Source organism: Lissotriton helveticus, chromosome 1_1 (genome assembly GCF_964261635.1).
Source record: "Lissotriton helveticus chromosome 1_1, aLisHel1.1, whole genome shotgun sequence".
In the NCBI taxonomy this organism is placed as follows: Eukaryota; Metazoa; Chordata; class Amphibia; order Caudata; family Salamandridae; genus Lissotriton; species Lissotriton helveticus.
In genome coordinates this window covers 1,666,172,861-1,666,190,938 of record NC_136057.1, presented here as the reverse complement: position 1 = coordinate 1,666,190,938, position 18,078 = coordinate 1,666,172,861, and the positions used below count along the sequence as shown (strand labels likewise).

At 46.1% G+C, this 18,078-nt stretch overlaps 1 protein-coding gene across 1 annotated transcript in view; it reads right to left on the bottom strand.

The window, feature by feature from the left end:
- DIP2B (DIP2 acetate--CoA ligase B (putative)) overlaps positions 1 to 18,078 on the bottom strand; it is an 805,292-nt gene that overhangs the window by 26,020 nt on the left and 761,194 nt on the right. The window contains exon 37 of the mRNA XM_078688921.1: positions 9,470 to 9,593. Within this exon, the coding sequence (XP_078545047.1) occupies positions 9,470 to 9,593 (124 nt within the window). The remainder of the gene's footprint in view (positions 1 to 9,469; positions 9,594 to 18,078) is intronic.

Genomic DNA, 18,078 nt, shown 5'->3' with positions numbered 1-18,078 from the left:
GATGCGCGGTACAATAAAGATTGTCTTCATGTGCTGAGTGGTGCGGAGACAGGACCATTACGGAACAGTGAGCCGCCAGTGGGGACAGTCTGTTGGTGCCGGGGTTAACGTGCCACTCCATAAGGCTGAGAGACGGCGATAGGAGCCCCCGTGTGTGGTCGGGTCGGGCGCCCCATCCTCCCGCTGCTGACGGCGGCCCCCAAAGAGAGCCCATACCTATCCTGTTGCTCTCCGGTGGCAGTGAGCGGGGGAGATGGGGGAGTGTGGCGTGAGGAGCGCTAAGCAGGCGAACAGTAAGTGAAAGGCCCCTGCCTGAATGGCCATGTGATATGCTGGTTCATCTCCAGGCATGAAAGGACAGTGGTGAGTAGACACGTGCCACACCACTGTGGGGGCGCATCACATTGGTGCCTCTGCTGGTGGCACACTGCACTGTCCGCAGTGCGAAGACGGCATCGCTGGGACTGTCGCACCTTGAACACCAAGTATCCGGAATATACTCCCTGAAGCCTGGCGGCTGCGTGTAGGGCCCACAGACATGATCACTATGGGCCTTGGTAGGTGCAGGGCTTGACCGCCCCCCACTAGCTTGTCTGCTATACATATCATTGAGGCCCGGGGCGGACTGATCATCTCGAACGATCACAAGCCAGAAGATTCAAAAACTGCACTTAGGGTCCTGTGGGTGCTGAACTGACAGTGCTGTGGGCGGGCTGGCAGTGTATGTGCCACGGGGACTTGCACGGACTCCTCCTGGACGCGCCTGCTTAAAGTACGGGGGGCCGGGTGGGGCAATGACCACACCCCCCTGGGACCTGAAATAAACAGCAGCAAAGCCTGCACCTGCTGGTAAAACAGAACAGATTACCCTCCAACCGGGCGGGTTACCTATAACGCAAACGACACATACGTCGTCCGTAACAGTGTGGAGGGGAACAGTGGCAGTTGATCCATCCACAATGAGTGGCAGAGGCAATCGTGCACCCAACAAAGCAAACTTGAAAAATTTGCATATGCTAAGGATTTTCCCCCACTGACGGATCAAAAGGGATCTAGTACTAAAGGAGCAGAGGTGGGGAGTAACCCCACAATAACGCTGGAGGATGTTATGGCGGCCCTGCTTCAGGTGCAAACCACGGTGGGTACGATTTCCACGGACGTTACGCTCCTGTGGGTATATCTGCAAAAAATGTCGTCCGGAGTCACTGCGGTGGAACAGGTGACGACCAAACTCACCACAGACACTGCACTCCTGGTTAAGCGAGTCACACAACTGGAGGAGGACAACAGGCATATGGCGGACAAGATGGACGAACAGGAAGGGCGCTCCCGTCGCAATAACATTCGCATCATTGGGCTTCCGGAATCAGAAGGGGGACCTGCCATGGACCTCTACGTGGAGGATCTCGTAAAGAATACGCTGTAACCTAAAGGCCTTTAAAATTTTTCTCTGTGGAGCAGGCCCACAGGGTACCAGGAGGACACCCACGACCTGGAGCCCGTCCGTGGCCTGTATTGGCACGCATATTTAATCTCAGGGACCGAGACGCCATTCTTCAGACGGCAAGGGTGGCACCGCCCATACGGATCCAAAATTCGGAGGTCTCGTTTTTCCCAGACTACACGACGGCAGTGGCGGCGTGACGCAGGAGCTTTCTTGAGGTAAAGAAGACGTTGAGATCCCGCGAACTGCCCTACACCTTGCTCTTCCCGACACGACTCAGAGTGGTGGCGGATACAAAACCCCAGTTTTTTTGATACGCCGGAGGAGGTGCAGAAGGCTAAGACAACAGGGAAAGACTGGCGAATCTGAAGAACCTGAGCGGGAGGAGAGAGAAGAGGCCAACATGAACAAGGACTCTGGGGATTCCTTCAGGCACCAGGGAAGTATCTACTCTTTTCCTCTGTTTAGTGTATAATGCACTGTTTGTAGCCGATGATTGGGACTCACCTCCCCCAACTAATGACACTGGTACTGATGGTGGGTCTGGACTTTGTAATTGTTGGGGACTGCTTGGTCCACCTTGGACTTTCACCCTCCTGTTCATATAAGCAACGATGTTTCGGGATAGGGATAATAAGCACTCTGCTAAGTTGGGGTGGCGGGCAGTTTGGAGTCCGCAAGGCAGGAAGGGGGATGGAGAGGGGGTAAGTTTATTATTCTTTTTGTTTAATGTTTATGCTATGCACAGATGTGATTTTTATTGCACGATGTCACTGCTCACAGAAACTCTCCGTAGCCTTAATATTCAACAGGTCGTTTGTAGACCTGGATCTCTTCACTCTGATGATGGGGGATGACTCACACGCTAATTCACAGGGAGGACCTGATGTCATAACACCGTCCCTGTCTATACTTACTTGGAATGTTCGCGGCTTGGGTGACAAAATTAAACGGGGCCTGGTCTTGCAATGCATTAGGCGGGGAGGCGAGGCAGTGGTGCTCTTACAGGAGACACACCTCACAGGTACAGCTACTAAGGCATTGGACAGATGGGGTTTTAAGATGGTGTCCCACTCTGAATTCACCTCAGGCTCTAGAGGGGTTGGTATACTGGTAAAAAGAGCAGTTCCCTTTAATCATACAGACAGTTAAATCCGACAACACAGGTAGATTTACTGCTATACAAGCACAATGGGAAGGGAAGTCTGTTAATATTGTCTCGGTTTATATACCACCGGCCCTACAGGAGACGGCCCTCACGGATCTTAGTGTATTTCTGTTGGGGCTTCCGGAGGGTGAACTACTTATTGGGGGGAGATTTTAATTTGGTGGTGATGACTTAACAGAAAGATTCCCTCCCAGATCAGTCGCGTCACGAACATCGCGGCTAGGAAGCTTCATAGCAGCTATGGGACTTGTGGACCTTTGGAGGAAGTTTCACTCTCTGGATCATCAGTTTACCTATCATTCTGGAGTACATAATAGTGTCACCAGAATTGATTATTTTATGGGGTCAGTGGGAGGGCCCGGCACTGTCGCTAGTGTGGAAATCAAGCCGCGGGGCATCTCTGATCATTGCCCCCTACTGATTAGTTACATACACCACCAACAAAAACGGCGTCGGACCTATCAGATACGTCGTAGCTACCTCTACAATCACAAGATCAGAAGGGAACGGAAAACAGTGACGAAACATTATTTTCAAGACAACACTGGTTCTGTGACCTCTTCTGTTACATTATGGGAGGCCTACAAGACAGTGCCTAGAGGACAGGCAATAGCCTCAATTGTGACGCATAAACGTGAGGGACAAATGGAACTCCTAGCTTTGGAAATGGCGGTAACTGATGCGGAGACGCAACACACCAATGACCCAGCCCCTGCAGCGGCCCACAGCTTACAGATAGCGCAGCGCCAACACAGGGCACATTTGACTGAGGCGGTCAAGCAACAACTGGCCCATACACGACACAAAATTTATGAGGTTGGAGACAAGGCAGGCAAGCTACTCGCGTGGCTGGACAAACGGGACAGATGGATAGCACAACTTGCGGTGGTGGGAGGGCAACCTACTACGGACCCACACATAATAGTAAACATGCTAGCATAACTCTACACAACAATATACTCCTCCAATTCTACTATCTCGGAGGAGGAGGCATTCACATACGTCAAAGACCTTAAAATGCCCAGATTAACCCCGGAAGAAGCACAGTCCTTAGACGAGGACCTCACGACAGATGAGGTGACACTAGCTATTAAAGCGTTACAGTCGGGCAAGGCGCTGGGGCCCAACAGCATACCAGTTGAGTTATATAAACAACTGTCGGACACGATTGCACCACATCTGCTTAATATGTTTGATGAAAGCCTAGAGGCTGGGGAACTTCCACTGGACCAACGCACAGCTACCATTGTAGCTATATTAAAACCTGGGAAGCCGGCAGACCAATGTACCTCTTATCGGCCGATCTCCCTCATGAACGCCGAGGCTAAGATACTCGCTAAATTGCTAGCATTACGTCTCTCGCCACATTTATCTAAACTCATACATAAAGACCAGTCTGGCTTTATGCCTGGCAGAAACACAGCGCTCAATTTGAGGAGAGTGCATGGAGTCCTGGCGCGTGCGGAATACCTCCAAGAACCGGCGGTAATACTCTCGCTGGACGCACATATGGCGTTCGACACGGTCCATTGGCCATTTCTTTTTTCGGTGCTGCGCCATTTGGGGTTTGGCCCGCGGTTCTGTGCCTGGATCGGCTTATTATATGAGAAGCCCATGGCGCATGTCACTGCTAACGGCTATATATCACCAGACTTCCCCTTGGCCAGAGGCACACGTCAGGGCTGCCCACTGTCACTGTTGCTATTTGCCCTACTTTTGGAACCTTTGGCGGAATGGATAAGATGGGAGCCTACTATCAAGGGCCTTAAATGGACCGATGATTGGGAAGATAGGATATCCCTGTATGCAGACGATATCCTGTTATACTTCGCCTCCCCAGAGCGCTCTATTGACACTCTTTTGGATGTCTGCACGGCCTACGGACGAGCATCCGGTCACTCTATTAATTGGGCTAAATCCACCATGTACATACTACACGGTCCACCGCCGCACTTACCGGACGGCTGCCCGTTGCGAACTGCAGGCAGTACATTTAAATACTTAGGGGTTCACATCACGGCTAACTCAGCCGACTTCTATCACACAATTTACAACCCCCTCTTGAACGTCTCAAGGGTGACATACGTCACTGGGAATCGCTACCGCTGACTTTGCTGGGCAAAGCAGCGCTTTTTAAGATGATGGCTCTGCCCCGCTTTCTATATATTTTGGAAAACACGCCGTACCCCGTGCATGCCACCTATTTTAAAACAATCGCAGCGCAGATGTCGGTGCTGTTATGGGGGCGTAAGCCCACGTGTATAGCACAGGCCAAGTTAGTGAGAAGCTGGTACGATGGTGGTATAGCGCTACCAGACATCTGTCTTTATTACTGGGCAGCACAGTTAAAAGTCATTAATCAATGGTTACATCTCCCACAGTCTGAACCGGCTTTTAAAGCAGACAGGGCACAGTTGGGACTATCTGGTATGCTGGCCCCCCTATACGATACACCACTATCCCTCAAAGTTTGGGCCATTGAAACACACACTCACCATATGGCATACAGCACTGGCCAGGTTGGGATGGAGGGGGGTATTGACACAGTCGACTCCTTTGTGGGACACGAAGAAGCTGGGGAAGCTCAGGCACACTAAGGGCTTCGACCATTGGGACACCATAGGCATATCGACGATTGGGGATTTGTGGCAGAAAGGACAAGTGCTACCCTTTGATACCTTGAGACAGCACTATGACTTAGCCCCATCAGAACGCTTCAGGTATATACAGATACGCCACGCCTTAACGACGGCACTAGCGCCTGAAACTGAAGTCCCAGATGCGTCCCCTCTCGAGGACAGACTTTTAACAGACTACATGCCATCGAAGGCGACATCCCTAACTTATCATAAATTAATAAATAATTTACCCGACCCAACAGGGCCATTACGGGAGAAGTGGTTCATGACTGTGGGGAAGTTGATGATTCGGAATGGCAAGAGGCGCTGGCATCCCCGAAAGAAGTAGGCATCCCCTCGCGTCTCCGCTTTGTGCAGTTGCGTATACTACATCGATCATACTACACTAGAAACACACTGCATAAGATAGGACGGATAGCACACCCATACTGCCTGAGGGGTTGTGGTGAGGAAGGGACCTTCTACCACACCATATGGGATTGCCCGAGAATAGCAGCTTATTGGACACAGGTAATGAGGACCATGTCTCAATCGGAGGGGATTTCCCTGCTACCGGATCCTAGGCGTTGCCTTTTGAATATATGGGAACCCAATGATCTCACACGTTCGGTACAAGGCTGGATGACGCTGGGTTTGTTGATAGCTAAGAGAAGCATAGCACAGAGGTGGGGTGGGGTGTAAAGGCCTACCCTAGCGGCTTGGAAACATGATATGGATGCAGCGATGATTTCGGAAAGGGCAGTGTTTCGCAACAGGGGCTGTCCTAAGAAGTGGAGTAAAATCTGGGGGGCATGGAATGAGTATAGAGGAAACATTTGCGAACCTCCCTCTGATGATGACGATGATAGCTCCGATTCAGATTAAGACCTTAGGAACACTAAATGTGGTGAGAATCCCGACCACGACTGTTGAACTAAGATATATTTGTATTTGTGTAATAATCAGATTTGTTTCTGTTGAAAGGATATTGTGCATAATCTGTTCTGTATATCTAATGAAAAATGTGCTGCATTGTTTTGAAATGCGAATAAAAATATTCCAACAAAGAAAAAAAAGTATAGTCAAAAAGTGACTAGGGTACGTGCTCTAACCGGACCTGCGCTTGCTGGTGCGGAAAAAGAAAGCACTGACGTGAGAGCGCATGAGTGGCGCCTAAGTAGTCTCCGTGATGTCATCTTGGCACCTATGTGCCAGCGACGGATGCGGAGCCGCACACCACCACCTTACGACGTGCAGCGGTACTGCTGACAAAAACTTTCCGGATCCAGTCTGATGCCTGGGGATTTTCTAAGGTAAGGAATTTATCACTAACGTGTCTCTTTCAGGTAGATTTTATTGCACTTTTCACCTAAATGACTACTGCATCATAGTAAAACTAGGCTGATTTTCAATAAAGCATCTCCTTTGTTTTGCAATGATACACATTTAATCAATTCTTAAAATATATTTTAAGCTCTTAAAGCCTAACTCAATATAGAATTCAGTACCTAATGAAACCATTACTTAAACCCTAACCTTGATACTAACTCGCCCCTTCAGACGCTTGACTCCAAAACCAAATTTGACCCCTAAACCTAACCTTGACTCCAATATAGACATCCCTTAACTATCTGTCATTTCTACCTTTACTTTTCATTGAGCTTGTTTTACAATTAAATGTTTCTACTGAAAAGTATTCGAGGAAAAAAAGGAGATAAATCCATTGAGAGCATGTGTGGCTTTTTCAAACTAGTCCACTTTACCTGTTGGTACAGAGTATATTGCCAAGATGTTTGCTTGTCCAGGAAAAGTGCCTTTTCTGACTAAAATACCTTTCACTGGACCATACAAAATACAAAGATAGTACTACAGTAAAAGCATGCCAACTGTTTCGATACCAGCAGGGTGGATTCAGCATTTTATCAGAGTTGAAAATCACTCAGTTGGGTTATGAGCGCTCCAGGTATGTGAGCACAGAGAGTAAATTAAATTTATGGTATGTACTAGCAGGGCCATCATCATTAAACAATGGGAACTGCCCTGTTCAATTGAATGCTAATGAGCGGTGACATAATGGCCAAATGAGTTAAGACCTTGCTGCAACATTTGGTGAGACCTATAAGTCATAAATTCTAATCCCGAAAGGGCCCGCTCAGATATGTATCTTTGCTCTGTGGATAAACAGGGTACCATTAAATTCGCCAGTAGTAATACCCATTATTTTGGAAAAGGCCCAAACGTGAGATGTATTTTAATATGACGGCAGGAACACCGATACTAATGACAGATGAAGCCGGACAGATGAACTGCACAGTCCTTTACTGACTGTAGTGCTGCATACTCTCAGGTACCATATTTTCCTAAATTCCACTCAGACAATTAAGCCCCCACAGTGTCTCTCACGAGGAAATCCTCTATAATCCCATTGCTAAGGGGACCCTCAAGGTAGCATTTGTAATCCAAGTTGTCATGGGAGAGATCAGGAAGATGGCCTCAATGTCTGCAATAATAGGACTATGTTATCGTTTATGGTTATGCCCATTCCCATGGTATGTACTTGCCTCTCTCATGCTGTAATCACAGTTGTAAAGCAACTGAAAATCTGTATCATGTTTAGTTGCCTGCTGAGAAACATTTGTAGCAATTTAACTTGCAAAGCGACTATAGAGCAGTCATACACTAGGCATTTCTTCAGCTGGACACAATGTTACTATCAATAAATGTTTTGGCTTTGTAATACATTTAGAAAACATGGCCTGGCAATCAGCCTCTGTATGTTAAAAGGCTGAAAATGTCAGGCACTTTCGAATGGCAATAACAAAACTATCCGCCACCTGACATATCACTGTGAATGTTCATTCCTAAGGACTTATTTATTATTGTGATTTTTTTTTTTTTACTCACCAGTCAGATCAGCGAAAGGCAGCAAATAGGTTACAAGCTAGGAAGCTAATGATCATTGTGATGACGGGACCTCAGGTATGGTTTAAAATACGAGACAAAATGAAAGGAGAATGGATCACGAAACCTGGTAATACCAGGGTCTAGGGTTCTGATGTATCAAAGACCCTCATTCACATTCGACAATAGGTGTGGTATATCTTGGTTCTCCGCCCTGCGGCTATGTGAATAGCCTCATCATTGGATCTTTTATCACTTAAACACTGGGTTCTCCAGCTGACCTTTTTCCACCCGGAGGTAGACTGTCTGATTGTTTGACAGTTGTGATAAAAAAGTGAAGAGTGTTTTAGAGTTGTGTGGGTTATAAATACCTCCTGTCCTCAGTTTGAATCTTTAATTGCCAAGGATGAGGCAAGATTAAAAAGTGTATTGTGGTGCTAAGGTGGAAGTGCTACCGTTACACTGCACCTGATGATGGTTTGTGGAAGTGGAAGGTCGACATGTTTCAGCCCTTGATAGCCCTCACGGGTCTGTGGGACTTCTTCAGGACCAGATCAAAGTTAGTTATTATCAAAATAGCCTTTGAGTGGTAAGTACGTTACTCACTAATCTTCATCATAGAGCTCAATCGCTCAACTTTGTTTTTGAGTGATAGTTGCTGATTTAGTCTACAACTCTTGTGAAGGAGAACAATTTGGCTCTTTCGGGGGTCATGAAGGATTCTCGCCCTCCTTGAGCTCCTGGTCGTGCTTGTGTTAAAAATACACTAACAAAATTCACAAGTTAATTAAGTTGATTAGTTTGTGGACTTTTCACAATTTCACATGAATGCAAAATGACATACAAATGGCAGTTTTTATTTTCAGATTTTTCTCATGAAAAACCAACTATTCGTAGATTTTCATCCACTTCTTGGAAGACAACATTCTGCCAAATGTAAGAATTCTTTTTCAAATACTTTTTGCCCAACCTCGTAAGTGCCCTAAAGGACTAGTAGTAATGAAGTGGGTTGAAAGAACAGGGTCGTCTTTACTAACTTACTGGAGATAAAGAAGAGTTACTCTAGAGGAGGTAAAGTTAGAAAAAGTGCACTACAGAGGAGGTCCTTGAGGCAGGTAAGAAAGTGTGATCCTGCTACCAAGTGTGGGGGTGTTTGTGTAGCAACCAAGATCATGTTATAAAATATTTATAAAGTGCAGCTTTTACTCCGAGGAGCATCATGGCGCTATCCAACTAGGAAATTCCACATTCTGAAAGAAGCTGGACCAATCACATGAAGCTGTTACACATAGGTGCAAAATATTCCTCCTGCCAGTATTAATTAATGTAGGTCCTTACCACTCCGCAATGCTCCTGTGTGTCCGAGATACAGATGTTTCAATGTCGATTGGGTGGTAGCGAAGTCCTCTTAACTCCAGTGTTTCATCTAGAGCACCTACTACGTACAGGGCATCATGGCGTTCTGCAGAGAAACAAAATTATGAGGATTTCAAAGTTTACAGAAACTAAAGTTCAATTTGGATACAAACTGTCAGTGCGCCAACCTAGCTCAAGGTACAACACTTTTTGAGAAAAAAACTGCGGATTAGATGGACACATGTATTAATAGTTATATAGGGGAAGACAAAATGCTACTGTGAATATTAAACATTCAATTGCATATACATGCTCTTTGTAAAAGGTGCCTGAAGCTTATCTGAATTAAAAAGAACTTTAAACTTTCAAGATATCTGCACTATGTGTTCATGCCAAGCTCAGTGGGGTGAAGTAGTATGTAGCCCTTTGTATGGTGGTTCGTGCTTTTAGACACCCAGACCAAAAATCTCATTCAACTTGTCAGGTAAAACACAATACTACTTAATATTACCAGCAAGCTATAACCAAAATATTTGTTATGTGTTTTGGCATTGCATAAATATAAGCTATGTGTGCACAACCAGAAACTAAACTAAACTGAAGCTCAGGCAAATGAATAGCTCAGTGATACAACATCTGAAAGTGCCAAGGCAACCCTCTACTGCGCGTAACGCTGTGACATTCTAGCGCTGCTTGATAATTTTAAATCCCCGTTTTGTCTAATTTTGATTTAAATATACTTTACTGTTTTCCCTTGTTTTTATAACTTCCTCCACATTATTGCACCATAATTGTATCCCACACTGTGGTGTTAGCGGCTCACCTGCGCGCTCCCTCGGAGTCTCCTCGCCATCTTGGGGGGTCGGAAGAGGACGTCGGCCGAACGCCACTGCGGTTAGCGCTCGAGCAGTCAGGCTGACTGGCCAGAGGAAACCGAAAAGCTTATTTAAGGCGGAGTGAAAGCGGGTTTCATACAACAATGACCTGCTCCTGATCAGCTCTATGGCTGCAAAGACTTTGCTCTTGTGGCAGAGGAATTGTATACCTTCTATCAACACAATCATGCACACCGTTGCAATTTTGGGTCTGGCAATATTGCCAATATGTGTGTGTCTACCGGTTCCACCACCAAGCTACATGTATCCCCTATCTTCCACATGTGAAAAAGGGGGAGGGAAGGTTGACAGTGTCTCACGGAAGCAACACCAAGGGGAGGATTGTATCAGACTGGTACTCGCCTGATTCCTCTCCTCATCATTGGCTACTGTCAACCCCAAAAGAAATGGGAGAAAAACAAAAATAAAGAAAGTGCATATAGGTCAGACAGCCATCAAGTGTTGTATGTGCTAGAACCCGATGTGATATATCCGTGCCCAAAATAGTGAAAAACAAATATACCACTTTAAAAAGGGTGAGGCTAACTAGCAACTCATGACTTTATTCTGTGCTGTTAGCTCACTCTGTTAAAAGTCAACCGACATGTTTCATCACTTTACCTTACTTTTCAGTGATTTCTTCAGGGTTTCTGGGTGGGTCAGCGTTTAACATGCACCTTTCTTAGTCTTCCCTTATTGTACCTGTAGCGGATGGTAGAACACAACACACAAACACATATGTACATAAAAATATCTCAGTGGGTAGCACCGAGCCCGGTGCTCACTGGCAAATGACCAATTCCTGCATTATAGATTGTATTACCAGGTGGCCTTCTGTGGCAAGCCTACCCGGCCCCCGTGGAAGACTGCTTGACGTGTACCGTCCCCGGTCTCAGTAGTGGGACGCTGTGAACCGCCAATAGGTCGGTATCTATGGCACAAACGAAAAGCGGGATGAGCATTTTTGTAAAACATCGCACTTCGCATATGCCTGTCAGTTTGAGGGCAAGCGTGATTTTACCAGTTCCCCTTCCCCCTTTAATTACAGCCCCCACTCGTGATTTCCCGAGAGGTTCCCCTCTATCTATTAACAGCCTGGCTTGGAAACTCCTTACCGCTAACGCGTGCAGGTGTGGTCTCGGCTCACCCTTCGTGTCTCGTAGCGGTACCGGACGGCTGTTTACAAAGCCCGTTTCCTGGTCACGTGAACCAACGCGTCGAACGTGACGTTACGCGTCGCGTCAATTGCGGGCGCCATCTTTGAACGGGAAAGTATCTAAAAAAGGTATATCTTTATCGCCAATGTAAAATACAATTGGGCAAATGTTTCTAATGGGGTAAAGTACGGGAATGAATATCAGGGGCTAGTAGGCATTAATAATTCCGTCCCTCAAATAGGATCTAAGGAGAAATGGTATGTTTCTATTGTCAACGTCCATGTCTCAACATGACATGTTGCTTCACATGAATATCGGGCGCCATCTTGGAGTGGAAAATTACCTCAAAGATGTATCACCACTGTCAGTTTATAGACGGACAAAGGATCCTGATAGAGTGATATGTGGGGGTCTATACCAGAGGCCAGTGTATATTTATGACTCTGGCCCTCAGATATAGTTAGGAAAATCAATCTGGTCCTATTACCACCGTCCCAAAAAGATTTTTGTTTATAAAGAGAATTAAGTGAGTTTAAAACAGGTAACGTCATACCTTGGCTAGGGTCCCCTATGATTAGTACACATTACAATGTTCATATTTCTTGGTGTGCAGCTAATCTCAGTACTTAGCTGCTCGATCCATATATAATCTCATCAGTGTTGCACTCTAGGTCATTGAGACCTTATTCCACTCAATAATATCATTGAGGCCTTGGTCAGCTGTTAACTCTTCATAGATCCATCGTGCCTCTTTCTTGAGTAGTCTATTGCTCATATTGTGTACATCCCCTTGCACTCTCTCTATCACGACCCAGCGGAGATCCCTGGGTTTGTGTTTCAGGCTGATAAAATGTTGTACCAATTTGGTTGAGAGTTTTGCTGTTTTTAGTGTGCTAAGGTGTTCCTGAATTCTCACCTTAATTTTTCTGGTGGTTAGCCCTATATAATGCAATCCACATGGACAGGTTAATCTGTATATCACGTTACACGTGTTACAGTTACTAAAACTGTTTAGGTGCCACGTACTTCCATTAGTCCTAATGATGGAATCAGTTTTCATTGTCAGTGGACAGATGGTACATTCTCCACATGGATGATGGCCAAATGGAAGGTTAGAGTGGGGCAGCTTAACTCGAGGTCGTGTACGGACCAGACGATCCTTAAGACTGGAGGATCGCTTAAAGGCGAACCTAGGAGGTGGCATTCGCATAGAGTTAGTGTTCAAGATGTGCCAGTGTTTCCTCACTATTTGGCGGATTTTGGTGGAATGTGGTCCAAAGGTAGTAATTACTGGGATACAGTCTTCAGTTTCCTTCGGTTGTCGCTCCAGTAAAGCCTCTCTTGGAGTATTTAGTGCGCGTTTCTTGGCCTTTCTGGAGGATAAGCAGTTCCGGGTGGACTGGAGCTATATAGCCAACAAGTGCACCCGGGACTGGCTTATTTTAATCATCAATACTGCCAAACGCCTCAGTGAGGAGTTGCTCACCGAAATATTGGATATGGAAACCACGATAAAAAACGACACCACCATACTTGATGCAAAAGAACAACTAGCCAAAATCCAGACTGACTTGGGAGAGTACCAAACATACATGGTGAACCAAAAAATAAAAGGCCTAAAACGTAACCTGGATAGGTTTAGTCATGAATGGGCTTTCCCATATACTGAGGATGAATATTATCAGCAGACCAAAGCCCAAAACCCAGCACCTCAACGTGGAAGGGGAGGTAGACAGCAGGCAAGGAGAACTCCACACAACTGGGCGTTTGAAAATACAAGCAGCGAAGATGATGATCTGGACATGCAAGCCCCACAGGGCAATGCCCGAGTGAGATTCCAACCCCAGGGCACCTCTGACCAGGACCTAGGAGCCCTATTTAGGGCTTTTTTAGAGCAACATGAATCCAATCAGAGGGGGGCCAACACGAGAGGCAGAGGCAGAGGACGGGCCAGACATATAACCAACACAAACCAACAAGCCAACTCTCCAAGGATCACCCGCAGCAGGGGTCGAACGCCAATATAACTCCTCTAGAGAACATAGTGGTAAATCTATCAGATTATCCACTGACACCAAATGAAAATACTGTGTTGAATAAAGGCCTTGGCTTCGTTCCCACCCCCAAGCATGACAGTTTTCAACTACGAGGTGAACTCAGTGGAGTAATGAGAAAAATCAAATTACGTAAGTTCTTTGAGGGAAAAGATAATACCTCTACCAACACAGGTTTTTCCACAGACTTAAGGCGACCTTCAAACTTTACACCTTTGAATCAGCAAGTGGGCCCCGAGGTGATAGTATTTGAGCAAAAAGTCCTACAGGACATCGCGGACTTGGAGAAACAACAACATCTCAATAAACCCAGTAATATGTCAAAAACTGACTGGATGGCAGTCAAATCTTTGCAAGACAATGATCTTATCACCATCAAACCGGCCGATAAGGGCGGGGCGGTGGTGGTAATGAATACCTCTGATTATGAGGCCGAGTGCAACAGACTCCTAGGAGTCAGGGAACATTACCAACCTTTGGCTAGAGACCCCACACCTGATCTACAAACCACTATACAGACCATGGTGGCAGCTGCTCGAGAAAAGAAGTGGATCACAGCAAAAGAGGCCGATTTCTTGATCAATCCATCCCCCAGAATACCAGCGTTTTATATTGTGCCGAAAATTCACAAGCCACAACGTCCACCGCCTGGAAGGCCGATAGTCTCTGGTATAAACTCCATACTTGAGCCGCTTTCCCAGTTTGCGGATTTTTTCCTGCGTGAATGCGTGATCACACAACCTTCATATGTGCAAGACACAACAGATATTTTGAGACACCTCCAAACGGTCACATACAATCCTGAAGAAAATCTACTGGTGACGATTGACATCGAGTCACTCTATACTAGCATACCCCAGGAGGCGACGCTGGTGGCAGCAGCCCGCTCCCTGGGGGAGCTAGAATGGTTTTATGACACAGCACAGACTCTAGTACTGCAGTGCATTGAACTAGCTTTAACCCGCAATTTCTTTGCATACAAACAACAACTGTTTTTGCAGACCTCAGGGACTTCGATGGGGGCAACTTTTGCCCCCAGCTTGGCATGCATTTATGTTGGCCAATTCGAAGCCAACCATATTTACCATGCAACTAATCTCTTCCAGGGGAACATTGTCCTCTGGAAGAGATACATAGATGACATTCTGTGCGTCTGGAGGGGAACTCCTGAGACATTGGACTGTTTTCTGGCGTGGCTCAATACACTGGATAGGTGTCTCAGGTTCACTTGGAATGTGGACCGACATAAAGCCACCTACTTAGACTTGGACATCATTGCTACAGCCAACAAACTGGTAACATCAGTACATCAAAAACCCACAGACAAGAACTCGTTGCTACATTATAGATCATTTCATCCAAGGGCTCTGCGAGACAACCTCCCGGTGGGACAATTCATGAGGTACCGGAGAAACTGTACCACTACCAACAGCTTCATGGAACAATCTGAAGAACTGGCTGACAAACTCATTGCTAGAGCATACCCCCGGAAAACGGTAATACAGGCCAAGAAACGAGCACTAAATACTCCAAGAGAGGCTTTACTGGAGCGACAACCGAAGGAAACTGAAGACTGTATCCCAGTAATTACTACCTTTGGACCACATTCCACCAAAATCCGCCAAATAGTGAGGAAACACTGGCACATCTTGAACACTAACTCTATGCGAATGCCACCTCCTAGGTTCGCCTTTAAGCGATCCTCCAGTCTTAAGGATCGTCTGGTCCATACACGACCTCGAGTTAAGCTGCCCCACTCTAACCTTCCATTTGGCCATCATCCATGTGGAGAATGTACCATCTGTCCACTGACAATGAAAACTGATTCCATCATTAGGACTAATGGAAGTACGTGGCACCTAAACAGTTTTAGTAACTGTAACACGTGTAACGTGATATACAGATTAACCTGTCCATGTGGATTGCATTATATAGGGCTAACCACCAGAAAAATTAAGGTGAGAATTCAGGAACACCTTAGCACACTAAAAACAGCAAAACTCTCAACCAAATTGGTACAACATTTTATCAGCCTGAAACACAAACCCAGGGATCTCCGCTGGGTCGTGATAGAGAGAGTGCAAGGGGATGTACACAATATGAGCAATAGACTACTCAAGAAAGAGGCACTATGGATCTATGAAGAGTTAACAGCTGACCAAGGCCTCAATGATATTATTGAGTGGAATAAGGTCTCAATGACCTAGAGTGCAACACTGATGAGATTATATATGGATCGAGCAGCTAAGTACTGAGATTAGCTGCACACCAAGAAATATGAACATTGTAATGTGTACTAATCATAGGGGACCCTAGCCAAGGTATGACGTTACCTGTTTTAAACTCACTTAATTCTCTTTATAAACAAAAATCTTTTTGGGACGGTGGTAATAGGACCAGATTGATTTTCCTAACTATATCTGAGGGCCAGAGTCATAAATATACACTGGCCTCTGGTATAGACCCCCACATATCACTCTATCAGGATCCTTTGTCCGTCTATAAACGGACAGTGGTGATACATCTTTGAGGTAATTTTCCACTCCAAGATGGCGCCCGATATTCATGTGAAGCAACATGTCATGTTGAGACATGGACGTTGACAATAGAAACATACCATTTCTCCTTAGATCCTATTTGAGGGACGGAATTATTAATGCCTACTAGCCCCTGATATTCATTCCCGTACTTTACCCCATTAGAAACATTTGCCCAATTGTATTTTACATTGGCGATAAAGATATACCTTTTTTAGATACTTTCCCGTTCAAAGATGGCGCCCGCAATTGACGCGACGCGTAACGTCACGTTCGACGCGTTGGTTCACGTGACCAGGAAACGGGCTTTGTAAACAGCCGGCCGGTACCGCTACGAGACACGAAGGGTGAGCCGAGACCACACCTGCACGCGTTAGCGGTAAGGAGTTTCCAAGCCAGGCTGTTAATAGATAGAGGGGAACCTCTCGGGAAATCACGAGTGGGGGCTGTAATTAAAGGGGGAAGGGGAACTGGTAAAATCACGCTTGCCCTCAAACTGACAGGCATATGCGAAGTGCGATGTTTTACAAAAATGCTCATCCCGCTTTTCGTTTGTGCCATAGATACCGACCTATTGGCGGTTCACAGCGTCCCACTACTGAGACAGGGGACGGTACACGTCAAGCAGTCTTCCACGGGGGCCGGGTAGGCTTGCCACAGAAGGCCACCTGGTAATACAATCTATAATGCAGGAATTGGTCATTTGCCAGTGAGCACCGGGCTCGGTGCTACCCGCTGAGATATTTTTATGTACATATGTGTTTGTGTGTTGTGTTCTACCATCCGCTACAGGTACAATAAGGTAAGACTAAGAAAGGTGCATGTTAAACGCTGACCCACCCAGAAACCCTGAAGAAATCACTGAAAAGTAAGGTAAAGTGATGAAACATGTCGGTTGACTTTTAACAGAGTGAGCTAACAGCACAGAATAAAGTCATGAGTTGCTAGTTAGCCTCACCCTTTTTAAAGTGGTATATTTGTTTTTCACTATTTTGGGCACGGATATATCACATCGGGTTCTAGCACATACAACACTTGATGGCTGTCTGACCTATATGCACTTTCTTTATTTTTGGTTTTCTCCCATTTCTTTTGGGGTTGACAGTAGCCAATGATGAGGAGAGGAATCAGGCGAGTACCAGTCTGATACAATCCTCCCCTTGGTGTTGCTTCCGTGAGACACTGTCAACCTTCCCTCCCCCTTTTTCACATGTGGAAGATAGGGGATACATGTAGCTTGGTGGTGGAACCGGTAGACACACACATATTGGCAATATTGCCAGATCCAAAATTGCAACGGTGTGCATGATTGTGTTGATAGAAGGTATACAATTCCTCTGCCACAAGAGCAAAGTCTTTGCAGCCATAGAGCTGATCAGGAGCAGGTCATTGTTGTATGAAAGTAATTTGAGTGGGGGGCGGCCTGCTTCTTATCCCCCTAGGCTCCTGTTAATTGAGAGGAGTGAAAGCGGGGTCAGTCTTGACAAGGCAACCCTCTACTGCGCGTAACGCTGTGACATTCTAGCGCTGCTTGATAATTTTAAATCCCCGTTTTGTCTAATTTTGATTTAAATATACTTTACTGTTTTCCCTTGTTTTTAAACTTCCTCCACATTCTTGCACCATAATTGTATCCCACACTGTGGTTTTAGCGGCTCACCTGCGCGCTCCCTCGGAGTCTCCTCACCATCTTGGGGGGGTCGGAGGAGGGCGTCGGCCGGGCGCCGTTGCGGTTGGCGCTCGAGCAGTCAGGCTGACTGGCCAGAGGAAACCGAAAAGCTTATTTAAGGCGGAGTGAAAGCGGGGTCAGTCTTGACAAGGCAACCCTCTACTGCGCGTAACGCTGTGACATTCTAGCGCTGCTTGATAATTTTAAATCCCCGTTTTGTCTAATTTTGATTTAAATATACTTTACTGTTTTCCCTTGTTTTTAAACTTCCTCCACATTCTTACACCATAATTGTATCC